At 44.9% G+C, this 14461-nt stretch overlaps 1 protein-coding gene across 1 annotated transcript; it reads right to left on the bottom strand.

Annotated features, from left to right (window-relative positions):
- Nucleotides 1-545: 545 nt before the first annotated feature.
- On the bottom strand, nucleotides 546-13078 carry LOC130493057 (activin receptor type-1B). Its single transcript, XM_056866835.1, has 7 exons — nucleotides 13042-13078; nucleotides 10147-10377; nucleotides 9059-9226; nucleotides 8406-8562; nucleotides 3092-3216; nucleotides 2067-2197; nucleotides 546-824 (listed from the first exon to the last, which is right to left on the bottom strand). The coding sequence occupies exons 1-7, from the start codon at nucleotides 13076-13078 to the stop codon at nucleotides 699-701; spliced, it is 975 nt and encodes a 324-aa protein (XP_056722813.1). The 3' UTR covers nucleotides 546-698.
- Between the last annotated feature and the right edge of the window lie 1383 nt (nucleotides 13079-14461).

The following is a 14461-nucleotide window of genomic DNA, read 5'->3' on the forward strand; positions in this document are numbered from 1 at the left end:
AGGGAATGGGCGACAGTTTAATGGCCCTGGTAGGTCTACCAAGTGTCAGGGCATACTTCCACCTCTCCTGAGAGGAAAGTGATCATCATCACAAAGAGGGCACTAGCACCTGCACTTCATAAGAAGACACTATTATTTGCACATGCACAGGAGCACAAGGGAACACAATACATATTTAAGGGGCGCAGGAACACGTACCTTTGCATGTGCACACGCTGTTGAACACTAACAGCTGCGCTGTTTTAGGATGTGTTTTCGGTCAAGAGCTTCATGTGGCTAGGCAGTGGGTGTATGCAAGGCTTGTAATGTATGCAGATGTCAGTCCTCAAGACCACCCCTCCCTCTAAGTACACGAGTTAGTCTCTTCTTCTCTCAAGCCATCAGTATGTCAATAGAATTTACAGCAATTTCCATCGCAGAAATCAAGGTTACAGTTGTGGCCAACATTGTCTGTACAAGTCCCTCTTTATATTCTTAGGAGGGCATTGGGGGAAAAAAGATGTGTTTTGCTCCTCAGCCACGAAGAGAGCTAGGTCTACGAAGCCCTGCCTCCTCACCTAATCACCCGCAGGCCAAAGTTGTCCACATGTTATGTTGATAGCAGCAGGCAATGTAGAAATATGAGGTAGCCTTCACCACCACATTTCAATTCTTGCATGGCAGCTTTTGTGCAGTTTCCTCGGGATGGGGTTCGCGAATTAAATTTTCACATCTTCCTGGATACTGAGCTGAGAGAGAGTTTTCTTGATGCGCAAGGCTGTTAACCGTGCTGCCCCGTTAGCATACCAGCACTCTCGCATCATTTTCCCCATTACTCGCAAGGCCTGAGAACACAGAAAGAGAGATGCCATCAGGAACTTTGTCCCACCATATCAAATCCTATGCCTCTTTTAGCCTACATTCATTCAACAACTTATATTCTGGCAGTACTTTCTTCTTATCAAGACACAGCGTACTAGGGTCTATCCCTACCCAAGCATGACCTTGCTAATTCACTTCCCTTATGAAAAAGGACATTTCTCAGTCTTCGAGGGGTGGCGGTTTGGGTCTGCATTCTTTGGCAGCTGTGCTGACATAACACCACATTGGCTTTTGTTGTTTGTCAATATCTATTGGAACATTTGATTGGTACTCATGGGTTAGAGTGAGAAAAGGCTTACTGGACCCACTGAACTTTTTGATAAGCCTAATTTTGGCCACAATTCTAAATGTTACCCAGTACTGCAGCTGCACCACATTCAGTTTAGCAAATTACTTTTCAAGGCTTTTGCTATCTGTACTGTTTTATTGCTCTGCCGAGAATGATTAACAATATGGCAGAACTGTCAAGCAGGTGCTCCACCACATGCCCAGATCCCAGTTCATTGTGCACTTGAAACAGCCTATTAAAATGGGACTCTGGCACTAGGTGGAAATGTTCACCTAATTGTTTGATTATGCCTACGCTTCCATCTAGGCATCTGCAAATAAAATACTGAATATATATACATATCCCAGACTTAGCACACGTTGTTCCTCAAAGGAAGCAAACAGTATAATCATCCAAATGGTAATGAAATCCATAGGGTTTCCCTTTTTAACATTTCAAAGCTTTGTCTTCTGCAGTGGATAGTGTTTGGTTTTCCTCACTGCAGACCCTTCCGCTTTTATTCAAATGAGGGGAAAGTAGGACATTTGAAAACTGCTGCCTAACCCACCTCACTAGGCTACTGGAAAGAAAGACTCTATACCCTGAAGATGAGCGATAGCAATGTTTACTATGCAGATAGTGTCCAGAGCATGCACAGGCCTTGGTTCCTTAGATACCACCCAGTCTCAGGGTGATATCACAGACTTCTACACTAAAGGCAGTGAAAACGGATGCCATTCACACCAAGGAGGAACCTGTACCTGGGTGGTTTCTACTACTGCTGCTGAACAATTGTTTAATGTCAACAAGGTCCTAGGCCTTCTTCCATGCCCTAGGCTCATGACACATGCTATATCAAAAGCAATGTTTGCCAGAATTGCCCATTATATTGATGGTATCCTCTCTTTTAGCCTTCAAGATGACAGATGAGTTTTACCTCATAACTTTGCCACCAGTTAGGAATGTTTGGTCGCAGCTTCTGATCACACACAACCTTTCGCATTTCTTCAATAGAGGGGTCAGAGGGCACAAGATCATAATAAGGGAGCTGATATTCTTCATGAATACCTGAAAAAAGGGGATGCGAGAGGAGGAGATATTATTCCAGTCATTTCCATTTTTCACAAATGCAGTAGACATTGTTTATTCAATATCCTATGCAGAATAGGAAGAATCCCATGCAAAAGGGCTCTAGAAATCTGCATCATGTAAAATGGCATTTACCAGGACAGCTCATAGCCACTGCCGTCAGATAGGGGGTTTTCAATGGATGGACACCATGTTTCCTTCTACCTTTATATTCAGCGCAGATCCCAACCCTTGTCCATGTCCTCTGCCATCACCCATCTACTACTTCAACCCAATACATTAGTAATTACATTTTCTAAGTCAATCACAAAGAAAGTGAAGGGGAAGGGAGTGTAAAACTGATTCTTCATTGTAACAGCAACAACAACATGAGCTTTAGAACTCTAGAAGAAATTATGCAACCAAATGTGGTATTTCTGGTTACAGATTTTGTGAGTTTTGATTTAAAAGCTTTATACTTATGGGTGAACTGCCAAAAATAGAAGGATGTGGCAACAATCAAAATGTCAGCAGAATTCAATTGATACTGTCATATTAATGAATCAGTGTGTCCAAGAAACCCAAACAACTATTTATACTCAATCCAGAACAGAGACTCCAGCACCCTCCCCCCAAACAAAACATATTAGTGGGACTCTGATTAGAATGCTGAGTCACTGGGAACAAAGGGATCTGCTGAATCAGCAGGACCACTTTCTTGCAGCATAGTTCTCCACCGCCTTCATCATATTTAGTGCACTGTAGCCCCAAGTAGCTTCATTTTTTTAAAAGAACACTGAAGTTTCTATGCACTTGGATGACACTGCTTTGATCCAACATTTGAAGCTTAAAGAAATCATCTCTAGATGGAAGGAAGAAAAAGTAACTTCTTACCTCCTGAGTTGCATCTGCGAGCAATTTCCCAGTAGACCAAGCCCAGGGCATAAATATCGGCACATTTAAATGAATCAAAATGTTTCATGTTAATTGTTTCATCAAGAACCTCAGGGGCCATGTACCTGAAGCAAATGAGACCAAACACATTAACTGCTACAGGATGTACTGAGGACATAATTTATATGGCAACCATTTCCATATGACACATTATAGTTAAGATCTATTACTGTTAAAGCACCCGAGTATAGTATAGAAGCCCATTTGCCACAAATATTGACCAAGGATCAGCATGTTTCATAACAAGATTCCTAGGAAGGAGACCCATCCAGTTAAAATAAACCTTGGAGGGATATTCAATATGTTTTCTATAATAAGCCATCTTTTTGTTTTGTTTTTTAAACAAAACAAAATACTAAAGGTGATATGAAAATGACTGGATGGTAAGTACTGTATTTTCTGGCGTATAAGACTACTTTTTAACCCAGGAAAATCTTCGCAAAAGTCGGGGGTCGTCTTATACGCCGGGTGTCGTCTTATACGCCGGATGCTGAATTCCGAGCCAGACTGGAGAATCTGCCTGGGGAGCCGCCTCCGCTCTGTCCATGTCCGCCGGAGGAGGGAGGGGAGGCGAGCCCGGCGAGGGTGCTCACTGCCCGGCTCGGAGTCGGAGCCAGGCACGCCGGGGTGCACGGAGGGAAGTGCTCGGCTGCGCTCCAGCGGCAGCGCAAGGCAGGCAGGTGGCTGGCTGGCCGGCTGGCCGGGGTGGCCACTCTCTTCTCCCGGCACAGGGTGTTTTGGCTGCCGCCTAGCACACCCAACATGCCCCCTTTCCTCCCCGGCCTCCGCTTCAGCTTCTGTTTTTATGGGCTTCCCTCCCCTCCAAACCCTCCTTTAGCCCCGCCCTCCGTGGGCCATCGGCTCAGTCTTCCCCTTGCCTTTAGCCTCGCCCTTCTCGAGGGCCCTTACTCTCGCCCCCGTCCCCCTTCTTCCCCGCTACCTTCTCCCCTCGCCGACTCCTCCCAAGAGCCACGTCCCGCCACTTCGGGCTCCCACCCTCCCGCCGGAGCCCGGGGCTGAGCCTTGGCTACAGCCGGCGTCTCTGGCTGCGGGGCTCCCGCTGCCCGGGGAGGCTCCCTCCCCGCCTCGCCTCCAGGATTTGCTCTGGCTGGGCCGGGTCGGCACACACTCTTCCATGCCGGGAGGTTGGCCCCCGGCCTCCTCCTGTTCCTCCCGCCAGCCCTGCCTCCTGGCGCGCTGCCAGCTCGTCCGGCCGCCCCCTCTTTCTCCCGCCCCGGTAAGTGGTGTTGTTTCCCCGGGGGTTGAGCCGCCCCAGGAGGACCGGGGTGGCCGCGGGGTTGGGGCGCAGTCCCGAGGGCCGGCCCCAGGCCGCTGACTCGGGACAATCCCAAACTCTATATTTTAACTGTAAAAATGGGGGGGTCGTCTTATACGCCCAGTCGTCTTGTACGCCGGAAAATACGGTATGTAGAAACAGCCATAACTCCAGTTTTGTCCTGAATACTAAAGACACCCAACAGATAAGAAGAAGAAGGAGGAAAAAAGAAAAGGATAGCATCAATTAAACATTTGCAGCAACTTCTGATCATGGCTCTCTTAGTTCATCTCACAAGGCTAAAAATATTAAGCCCTACTCCATTTGGCAGGTTCCACTAGTAGGGATGTGCGTTCAGTATATCCGAGCTTAAAAACTACCTGAAAAATACCTTAACAGTATTTTTGGGTATTTGTTTAGCCGAATACACATTATCTAATCTTCAATGCTAGCCGGTTATCTCAATCCTGAAAAAAATTGAGTTTATTCAGGAATGCTGAACAGCAACAGTTAAAGGTCTGCAAAATTGCTCTATGCTCTTTTTCCAACTTTGGACTGGTTCCCAGGGCAACAGGGGGAGCTGTACTGCTTGACTGATCACAGCAGTTATTTTACAGGGTTGTTTGGCTTCAAATGTGGAGTCCTTGTCCGTCCCCCCCCATTAACAGATTTCCCAGGGAACAGAAGGAAAAGGGGAAGGAGGCAGTGGCAAATAGGACTGCATGCTATGGGGAGCAGTGTTGTTACAGAAGTTGTTTCATGCCTACTTTTCTTTCAAGTTTTATTTTATTTATTTATTTTATTAGATTTTTATCCTGCCCTTTCCCGACCAAAGTAAGCTCAGGGCTGCTAACATGCAAGCAATATTCCAGTTAATAACAATATCAGAATAATAAATAGTTACAAATTAAAACTTATAATATCCCAGAATTAAACAGCTTAATACCAAAAATCCAGATGGCGCTTACATACCAGTACTGACAACTAAGCAGAAGTGAAAAGGTGAGGCAAGCTACAATAGGATGAAATAGGAGGCCAGCTATAATGGAACTATTGCTGCCCTCAATCACAGGCCTGGCTGAACATCTCCCTCTTTCAGGCCCTGCGGAACTCAGCTAAATTTTGCAGGGCCCAGGTCTCATTAGACAGAGAGTTCCACCAGGCTGAAAAAGCTCTGGCCCTGGTCGAGGTCAGCTGAATACTTCTCGGGCTGGGGACCACTAATAAGTTGTTACTGGATGAGCGCAATGCTCTTTGAGGGGTGTATTGGGAAAGGCAGTCCCATAGGTACAATGGTCCTAGACTGTTTAGGGTGTTAAAGGTTAGTACCAAGACCTTAAATCTGAGCTGGTACTCAACCTGTATCCAGTGCAGCTGGCGGAGCACCAGTTGAATATGCACTCTCCATGGGGTCTCCGTGAGGACCCTCACCGCTGCATTCTAGCTCTCCTAGTGCATTGAGTACATGCAGGCTAAGAGGGTCATAGCGAAAGGCTTTGCCCTTGTGGGTAAGGGGATATAGAAACTTCAGAACATGTCTTGATCTGCTGTTCATTCTACCAAGAGGTCCGCACAAGGGTTCTTTTCCCTTTGCTTAACACTTGCCCTGACCAACGAGATGAGTTTCTGGCTAAGAAGCTCCTATGTGATGAAAAATCACAGTTTAAACTCTTGACTGCTAAATTCTGTGCTGCAGCTATTAAAATACGTCGTACCCTGACAGGATAAGAGTAACAGAAATACTTTATTACTCAAAATATTAAGGGGGTCACACCAAGTTATACGATGTTTATACAAATTTTATTTATACACGTAATAGGTAATTTTTAGGCTCAGATTATTTGTAGTAGCAGTAGCAGCTGTTGTTGTGGTTTTCTTATTATCTGTTGTGGCTGTTGTTATTTGTTTGTTTGGTTGTTAGTTTTCGCCGGTCAGTGACCGTATTAATAAATTATTATTATAGGCCAAGAGGGTCACATTGGCATGAGCAGAGGAAGTGGGAAGCAAAAGCAGCTCTGCTGCTATTCATCCCCCACCTTCCTGCTAGGCAGTGTCCCCCCCTGTGGCAAATGTTGAGATCACCTTGAAGATGGAGCTCACTGGGCGGGCGCTTGGTCCTCTGGGAGTGAAAGGTGCATGGGACAGGATACAGTGGGTGCAATTATGAGGGAGTACCTTATTGAGCCCTATGAGTGGCAGACCACCAATCCACTGAGCTATTGGGCCATGAAAGAGAAAGTCTAGCTGGACCTCTCTGCTGTGGCCCAGAGGCTCCTCTCACACCCTCCGACAAGCAGGCAGAGTGTGTTTTCTCTCCCATATGCAGGTAACATTCTTGGCCGACATTGTTCACACCTACTCTCGTGGACAGTTGAGCAGTTGGTCTTCCTGAAGGTCAAATCGTCACTGTTCAACTACCCAGTTCTGGACTCTGAGGGTCAGTGAAATGAGCACATGCTTGTGCCTGCATCCTCTCTAAGTCTGTTGGGAAGTAGGGGGCGAAAAACTCTTCCCAAAATTAAAATGTCACTAGAAAGAAGCAGCAGTGTAGTTCCCCAATTTGATTGGCAGAATTCCCAACATCCCTAATGCCATTCCAAATCCACCTGCATCAAAACGCTTCAACTGAACCCCAGTAGTTCTGCAGCACAGGGGGATCAGCCCCACAAAACCAAAATTGCATGCTGAAAATAATACAGCTGCACCAAAACTGCTCTTCATCTTGTTGAAGATGAAAGGGATAAAGTAGGATAGAGAACTTTATGTCTAACATAAACCAGCAGAACCCACAGGAGCACCATAAATAATGAAACTAATCTGCATGTGGCTAACATTCCTCTTTGCAGAAGTGGGAGGTGGGAAAAGAAGAGCCAGTGTTGAAGGGCAGCTACAGTACCTAAGGCTCCTCCTCTGAGGCAGTGATGGTGTACACACTGCTGAGAGAGGAGGATCAGGATTCACACCCCTCCCTCTCACTTACTGAAGTCTTCCTCGGGGAAGTGATGGTATGTGGATTGCCCTTGGTTTGGGGGGGGGGGGGGGAAACAGCCTGATGGGATTCTCTGGTTGGACACTGTTTCTGTTGTGGTTGCAAAAGTAGCTCCCATGCTTAAGACTGTTCTGCTGGGCTTCTGCGGATTGCCCTTGGTTCTACAAACCCCTCACTCACACACAAAACCTGATGGGGTTCTGTGGTTTGACATTGGTTTTACTTGTGGCCCACTGTGCTTAAGACTGTTCTGCTGGGCTTCTGTGGTTTGCCCTTGGTGCTGCTGGGCTTGCAAAAGTGGCCCCATGTGTTTAAGATTCTTCTGCTGGGCTTCTTCTTTTGTGGATTGCCCTTGGTTCTTAAAAAAACACCCTGCTAGGATTCTCTGGTTTGATACTGGTTCTGTTGGGCTTGCACTGCCACACTGGCTCTGGGTTCTGCTGGGTTTCTCTGTTACATATTGGTTCTGTTGGCCTTGCAAAAGTGCCCCCCCCCCACTTGATTTTGTTCTGCTGGGATTCTCTGACGACATTGGTTCTGTAGGGCTTGCCACATTGACTTGTGGTTTTGTTGGTATTGCTGAGTTCTGTTAGGCTTGTGTTGGCTCTTCACATGGGATGCATTGACCAGTGGTAGTGACAGGCATGCCCCTTTGCTTTTGCCCTGGATAAAAAGGTGTTTTTTTGGGGAAAAGGGAGGATGGATGGGGGCAATCTTCTTAAAATGTGAGGGTTCTGCTGTGGACAAGCACCAGCAGCATTGAAGCAAATCTGGTTCCTCTAATTTAAAAAACAGCTCCCCAGACAACTTTCTCATTGGCTAGAATGGAACCAAATACATTTGGATTCCTGAATAAAACCTGAATCTGAATACCATAGTTGTATTGGAATTTGGGGGTCTTGGAAATACCAATATTTTTTTGATCCAATATACCCGAATCCGAAAAATACCATTCTTTTTATGCACACCCCTATCCACCAGTTCCTTACCGCTTTGTTCCAACCCTCTGATTGGGTGCGATGTCAATTGTGTCAGTAACAGAGTCATGACGGACAGCCAAACCCAGGTCTGCAATAGCACAAGTTCCATTCTTCTTCACTAGGATATTCTTGGATTTCAAGTCCCGGTGCGCAATCCCAGGTTTCCCTAGCAATACAAAATGCCACAGTAGTCCTTCTGTACATCAATCAATAAAGATATGTTGAGTATAAAGGGGGGGGAAAGGAGGAGGCAGCACCAAAACTGCCATGAAGTTCAGTCAGTTTTAACCTGCAATGTGTGCAGTATAGTTGGCTGATAACCCTGAAGGAAACACATAGAAACCACTTATCAGACTCATTGCATCTACTTTAGCAAGACTGCCAGTTGAAGGAGCTTGCTACTGCCAGCAGATTCTAGTTAAGATAGTATGCATTGTGGATGCCTATCTGTAGCTAACATAATCCTAAATTCTCTCCATCATCCAGTTTTGGCCTAAATTCTATTTGTCTCACTGCCAACCTCCTTGCACTTTCTTTTTTGCTTTCATCTTTGGAAGAAATTATTTTATCTTCTTCAGTTGAAGACTGTCTTTCATCACAGGAGTCTCTCATTTTCTAACTCACCACTACATAATTTGCATTTGGAACCATCTGCTTCTTACCTTGAGTCCCCATAATTTCCATGTGCAGATGTGCCAGTCCACTGGCAGCAGACAAAGCCAATTTAATCATCCCCTCAATAGTTACAGCATATCGATTAAGGTAATCAAACAGAGATCCATGTTCATGGTAATCAGAGACCAACCACAGCTGAGTCCAAGTGCCATTATCTGTCGGCAAGACAAATGGGGGAAAGGTGCATGTGTTTAAAAGCTGTACAAGTACATTTACTCCAGAATTTATTTCAAAACAGTAGAGGGTGTAAGCAACAAAATCAGTATACATGAACAAAATCTATTAACAGCTCCTAATTCTCTAATGCCATTTACTATAGGCAGTGTGACTACTCCAGGTACAATCTGTTTACTACTCCCTGAAGTTTATGGAGGAGAAACTTTATGGAGCTCTGGCACTGGTAACTGAATACTCGTAGAAACAGACAATTACCACATCATATCTGCTGACAATACATTTCACAGCTATGAACCAAACTTTTTTTGCATAGGAATTTGGGGGATACAGTGTGGCAAAGACAGGCAAGAGGTGATCCCAGCATACTTCTCCCTGAAAAGAAAGAATGCTACAAACGGAACTTTAAAAACGGCTAATAGTCTGCCAAGCCATTTCAATACTGGCCAGTTTGGGGATCTTCATTTTTAGTTCCTTCTCACAGCTCCTCCATGGTTCTAGGATCCTTTGTAGTTTGTTCCCAATCCCATATTTTTCACAGCCCTTCCTTCCTTCTCCTATGCCTCCCCAGATCATTGTTTCCTCAAATCCCTACTTGTCTTTCATTGCCAGAGCTAATGTGAGGTTTAAAGTCATATCCAAACACTGTCTGGGGACATTTTATTTCATTTCTGGGAGGCAGAAAAGGGCAACTCATTCAAGATGTCCCACCAACACAGCCAACAGGCAAGAGAGGCATCATCATGTGTTATCTTGATTATCACTATCTTTTTAACACAATTAAAAATAATAATAATAAAAATAAAATTATTTTAGTCATGTCACCCATCATAGACATGTTAAGCTTTGAAGAAACCTGCAACCCTTGCTTGCTTTCTAGAACACGAAGGCAGCACAATACCTTTATTGTCTGCAGCAATAAAACCTAGAATATTCTCATGGCGTAACATGACGGTCTGGTAGATCTCAGCTTCCCTGAACCAGGATCGCTCTTCCCGCGAAGAGAAGATTTTCACAGCTACATCACCACCACGCCACCTACCACGCCATACTTCCCCAAAACGACCTTTGCCAATGATTTCCTGTAGGACAATTGTTCGAGCCACAGTGCGCTGGACAAAGAGTGGCAAACCTGAAAGCAAAAGAAAACAGGTTAAAAATGTAGTAAAACAGATCAATTTAAACAGAATCACTGAGAACTGCCTGTCCTTGACTTCAACTTGCTCAAGAATCTAAATTTAAAGTTTTCCTCTGTTTAAGGACCAATATTGCAAAGTGCTGGTAAGGGACCCACGTCTCCAAAAACAGGAGTTCAGAGCCACTAATAACTTGGTTGCAGGAGCAAACAACAATTATGATCAGTTGCCAATGCTTAGACCTACATCATTTGTGCAGAAAAATACAGTAGGAGGAGAAAATGCTGAAGAGGATCTTATAGGAAACGAAGCTGGGTTAGCACAACATTCAATATACAGAGTCAAACCATTGTATTGTTTTAGCTCCCTGCAGCTGTAGCTGACTATGTGCACTACTGCCCCATAGAAGGGAGGTATGACCCAGGAAACTACAGGCCAGTTGGTTTGACCTCTGTCCCAGGGAAGATACTGGACCAGATATTAAAGAGATCTATCTGCAAGCATCTGAAGGACAACTTGTTGATCTGGGGAAATCAGCATGGATTTGTCCCCAACAGGTCCTGTCAGACCAACTTTGTTTCCTTCTTTGATCAAGTGATCGAGGGAATGCGGTCGGATGTAGTTTACCTGGATTTCAGTAAAGCTTTTGACAGGGTTCCTCATGATATTCTGATGGGTAAACTAGAGGACTGTGGACTAAACCCTAGGATAGTTAGGTGGATAGGGAACTGGTTGGAGAACCGCACTCAAAGAATAGTTGTCAATGACATTTCATCTGAATGGAGAGAGGTGTCCAGTGGGGTGCCACAGGGTTTGGTTCTGGGCTGGTACTTTTCAGTATTTTTATAAATGATCTGGATGAGGGTGTGGAGGGATTACTCATTAAATTTGCAGAAGACACCAAATTGGGACGAGCAGCGAACACACCAGAATATAAGAGTTAGAATGTTCAAGTACTTGAAGGGCTGTCATATAGAGGAGGGTGCCGAGTTGTTTTCTGTTGCTTAAGAAGGTCGGACCAGAACTAACGGGTTGAAATTAAATCAAAAGAGTTTCCGTCTAGACATTAGGAAGAATTTTCTAACAGTTAGAGCGGTTCCTCAGTGGAACAGGCTTCCTTGGGAGGTGGTAAGCTCTCCTTCCCTGGAGGTTTTTAAGAAGAGGTTAGATGGCCATCTGTCAGCAATGGTGATTCTGTGACCTTAGGCAGATGATGAGACGGAGGGCATCTTGGCCATCTTCTGGTCACTAGGGGTGTGGTGGGGGGAGGTAGTTGTGAATTTCCTGCATTGTGCAGGGGGTTGGACTTGATGGCCCTGGTGGTCCCTTCCAACTCTATGATTCTATGTGAACACGATGCAATTCAACAAGGATAAATGATGGAGGCTTGGAATTACGTAATTTGAAATTATATTATCAGGCCGCTGCGTTGGTTTGGATTACTGATTGGATCAGAGATCTGGAACTAAATACCATGAGAATGGAGAAAGATCGGAACTATGGGCTAAAATACTATCTTTGGAAAGCTACATAGCAAGATACATTGAAATACTGTCATGTCATTAGAGATGGATTAATGAAGACTAGGTTGAGAAATAAAAAAGGCTGAGTCCAACTCCGGTTCTTCTAATGTCACCAACAGAGGCATATTATAATACAGCTGAGAGGAAGACAATGGATTGTATAAGATATCAAGATATGATAACTGACCATGGCAATATTAAATCTTGGGAAGAAATTGTGTGTGTGTGTGTTAAGTGTCGTCAAGTCGTTTCCAACTCATGGCGACCCTATGAATGAAAGTCCTTCAAAATGTCCTATCTTTGACAGCCTTGCTCAGATCTTGCAAATTGAGGGCTGTGGCTTCCTTTATTGAGTCAGTCCATCTCTTGTTGGGTCTTCCTCAATTGGGAAGAAATTGGAAAGGCTAAAAAGAGAGTAAGTTGGCTAATGTATTGAGAGTAGATTGTTTTCAATAAGGGAAAATAAGAGAAAGGGCAGAATTCGAGAGTTTCATAAGCATTGAAAAGGATAATCTCTTGGGCAAGATATATAAACTTTTACTTAAGTATGAAGCTGAAACGGAGCAAGTAAAAGGATGTATGGCAAAATGGATGCAGAACACTAGAAAAGAAATTACGATGCAACGATGGGAACACTTATGGTTAAAATCAATAAAATTTACTGTCAGTTACAATTTGAGAGAGAACTGGTACAAACAATTTTTCAGATGGTACTTAACTCCTATGGACATTGAAAAGATGAATACAAATGCTGACAGCCGATGTTGGAAATGTAAAACAACAGATTGGACTTATTTTCATATCTGGTGGTCATGCAAGAAAGTTAAGAAATTTTGGATCAATATTCACCAAGAAATGCGGAAGATTCTTAAAACGGACTTCCCTCTAGACCCGGAGACAATGCTACTAGGAATACTGCTGACAGATCTGAACAAAAATAATACAGAACTTTTTAACTATATGATAACGGAAGCCAGAGTAGTCTTAGCATCGATGTGGAAGCAAGATGACATTCCGGAGATTGAAATATGGCTAGAGGAAATGGCGGAATTCGCAGTGACGGCCAAGTTGACACATTTATTAAACAAAAGACCTTTGGGAGAATTACAAAGAAAATGGGGAGGTTATTATGATTACGTGAAACAGTTACCGTGATAATATGTAAAACCGACATTGAGAAACCTATATTAAGTAGACATGCCATAGTTTTTATTTTTTATTTTCTTAACAGTATTTTTGTATTATTATTATGACTATGTGTCACAGTCTCTGACATGTTACAGCACCTAATCTATAGTTTTCTGTTGTACATGTGTAGAATTATTTCCTATAAAACTAAAAAGCTACACATACAAACAGCTGAACAGTTATATAACTGAAGTTACTTTCAAAAGAGAAGGAAGAAAAGCCTCTGGCTTCATTAAGCTGGTTTCTGAAATACTCTGTCATCTGTCAGGAGAAATGCTTCTTCCACCCTTTCAAGGTCTTCCAGTGGGAAACCTTTCACCCTTCCAAGATAATTCTTTTAAAGTAATCATTAAGTGAAGAACTTAATCACCTTTTTTAATGTAAGAGCCTCTTCATATCTTATCAGTTAGAACGTCTTACTGCCCTCTTGAAGGACATGTCAGGAGCAGATCCTGGGAATGGTATGCTGTGGCATCTCATGGAATTTATTCATGAAATTATCATGGGGCAAGAGCTGACATTTGGACTCTTAATCACTGCTTCTACAATCCTGGCGGGCTCTCGAGTCGGGGTGCAGGATAAGCTCCCCGAGGACTGCGACCTGCTACACACCGTCCTTGTTGAAGCCCTTTGGACTCGTGCGGAGGCTGACCGTTTGGGCAGCTTGGCGGTGCGCCAGTGGCTTCGTATAGCGGCGGAAGCTCCTTGGCAAACGCGGGACACTGACCTACTAGCCTGCAGCAAGCTTTTGTGGCTGGAGAGGTTGCTGGAGGATTTCCAGTCAGCACGACAGGACTTTGCTCTTCTGACTCAGTTGTTCAGTGAGCTCGCCCTCCGAGAGGCGCAGCGCCAGCCGGCGGCCTCGATCCAGGACTGCGGGCTACATTTCCAGATGGCCGGGGCCCCAGAGGACGTCCCCAATCCTCTTCTGTGCCAACGGGATGCACAGAATGTTGCAGCTAGGACTATCATGGCTCTTATGGACCTGCTGCCGGCCACGGCAGCGGAGGCCAACGTGGAAAAGATTTTGCAACCTACGTTTGGCACTGCATCCGCGAACTTGCCCAGCAAGTTCATCCATTGTTGGGCAAGCACAAGGACATCCTTCCGATTTTGGAGCAGGTGGCTTTACCTCTAACAACTGCTGCCAAGGCAGCCAGACTCGCGGTGTGCAAAACGTTCGCTGAACAACAGCGGGTGGAGGAGGAAGCCGCGGCTCGGGCTCAAGGTGCCTTTGGGGTGCGAGCGGGGAGCCGCGATAAATCGGAATGGTCCTTTTCTACATGGTCCCCGGAACCCCGAGATGCGGCCTGTAGACGGCGACTTGCGACGGGGCTGCCACGGGATCAAGAGGACGACTATGAGGAGT

Source organism: Euleptes europaea, unplaced genomic scaffold (genome assembly GCF_029931775.1).
Source record: "Euleptes europaea isolate rEulEur1 unplaced genomic scaffold, rEulEur1.hap1 scaffold_112, whole genome shotgun sequence".
Classification (NCBI taxonomy): domain Eukaryota; kingdom Metazoa; phylum Chordata; class Lepidosauria; order Squamata; family Sphaerodactylidae; genus Euleptes; species Euleptes europaea.

Excerpts from the sequence above, each read along its gene's own strand:
- LOC130493057 (XM_056866835.1), bottom strand. The coding sequence starts at position 13,078 with ATGTCGGTTTTACATATTATCACGGTAACTGTTTCAC. Across the intron at positions 10,378-13,041 it reads TATCACGGTAACTGTTTCAC|GTTTGCCACTCTTTGTCCAG; the intron begins GTAATCATAATA and ends TTTTGCTTTCAG. Across the intron at positions 9,227-10,146 it reads TATTGCTGCAGACAATAAAG|ATAATGGCACTTGGACTCAG; the intron begins GTATTGTGCTGC and ends TCTTGCCGACAG.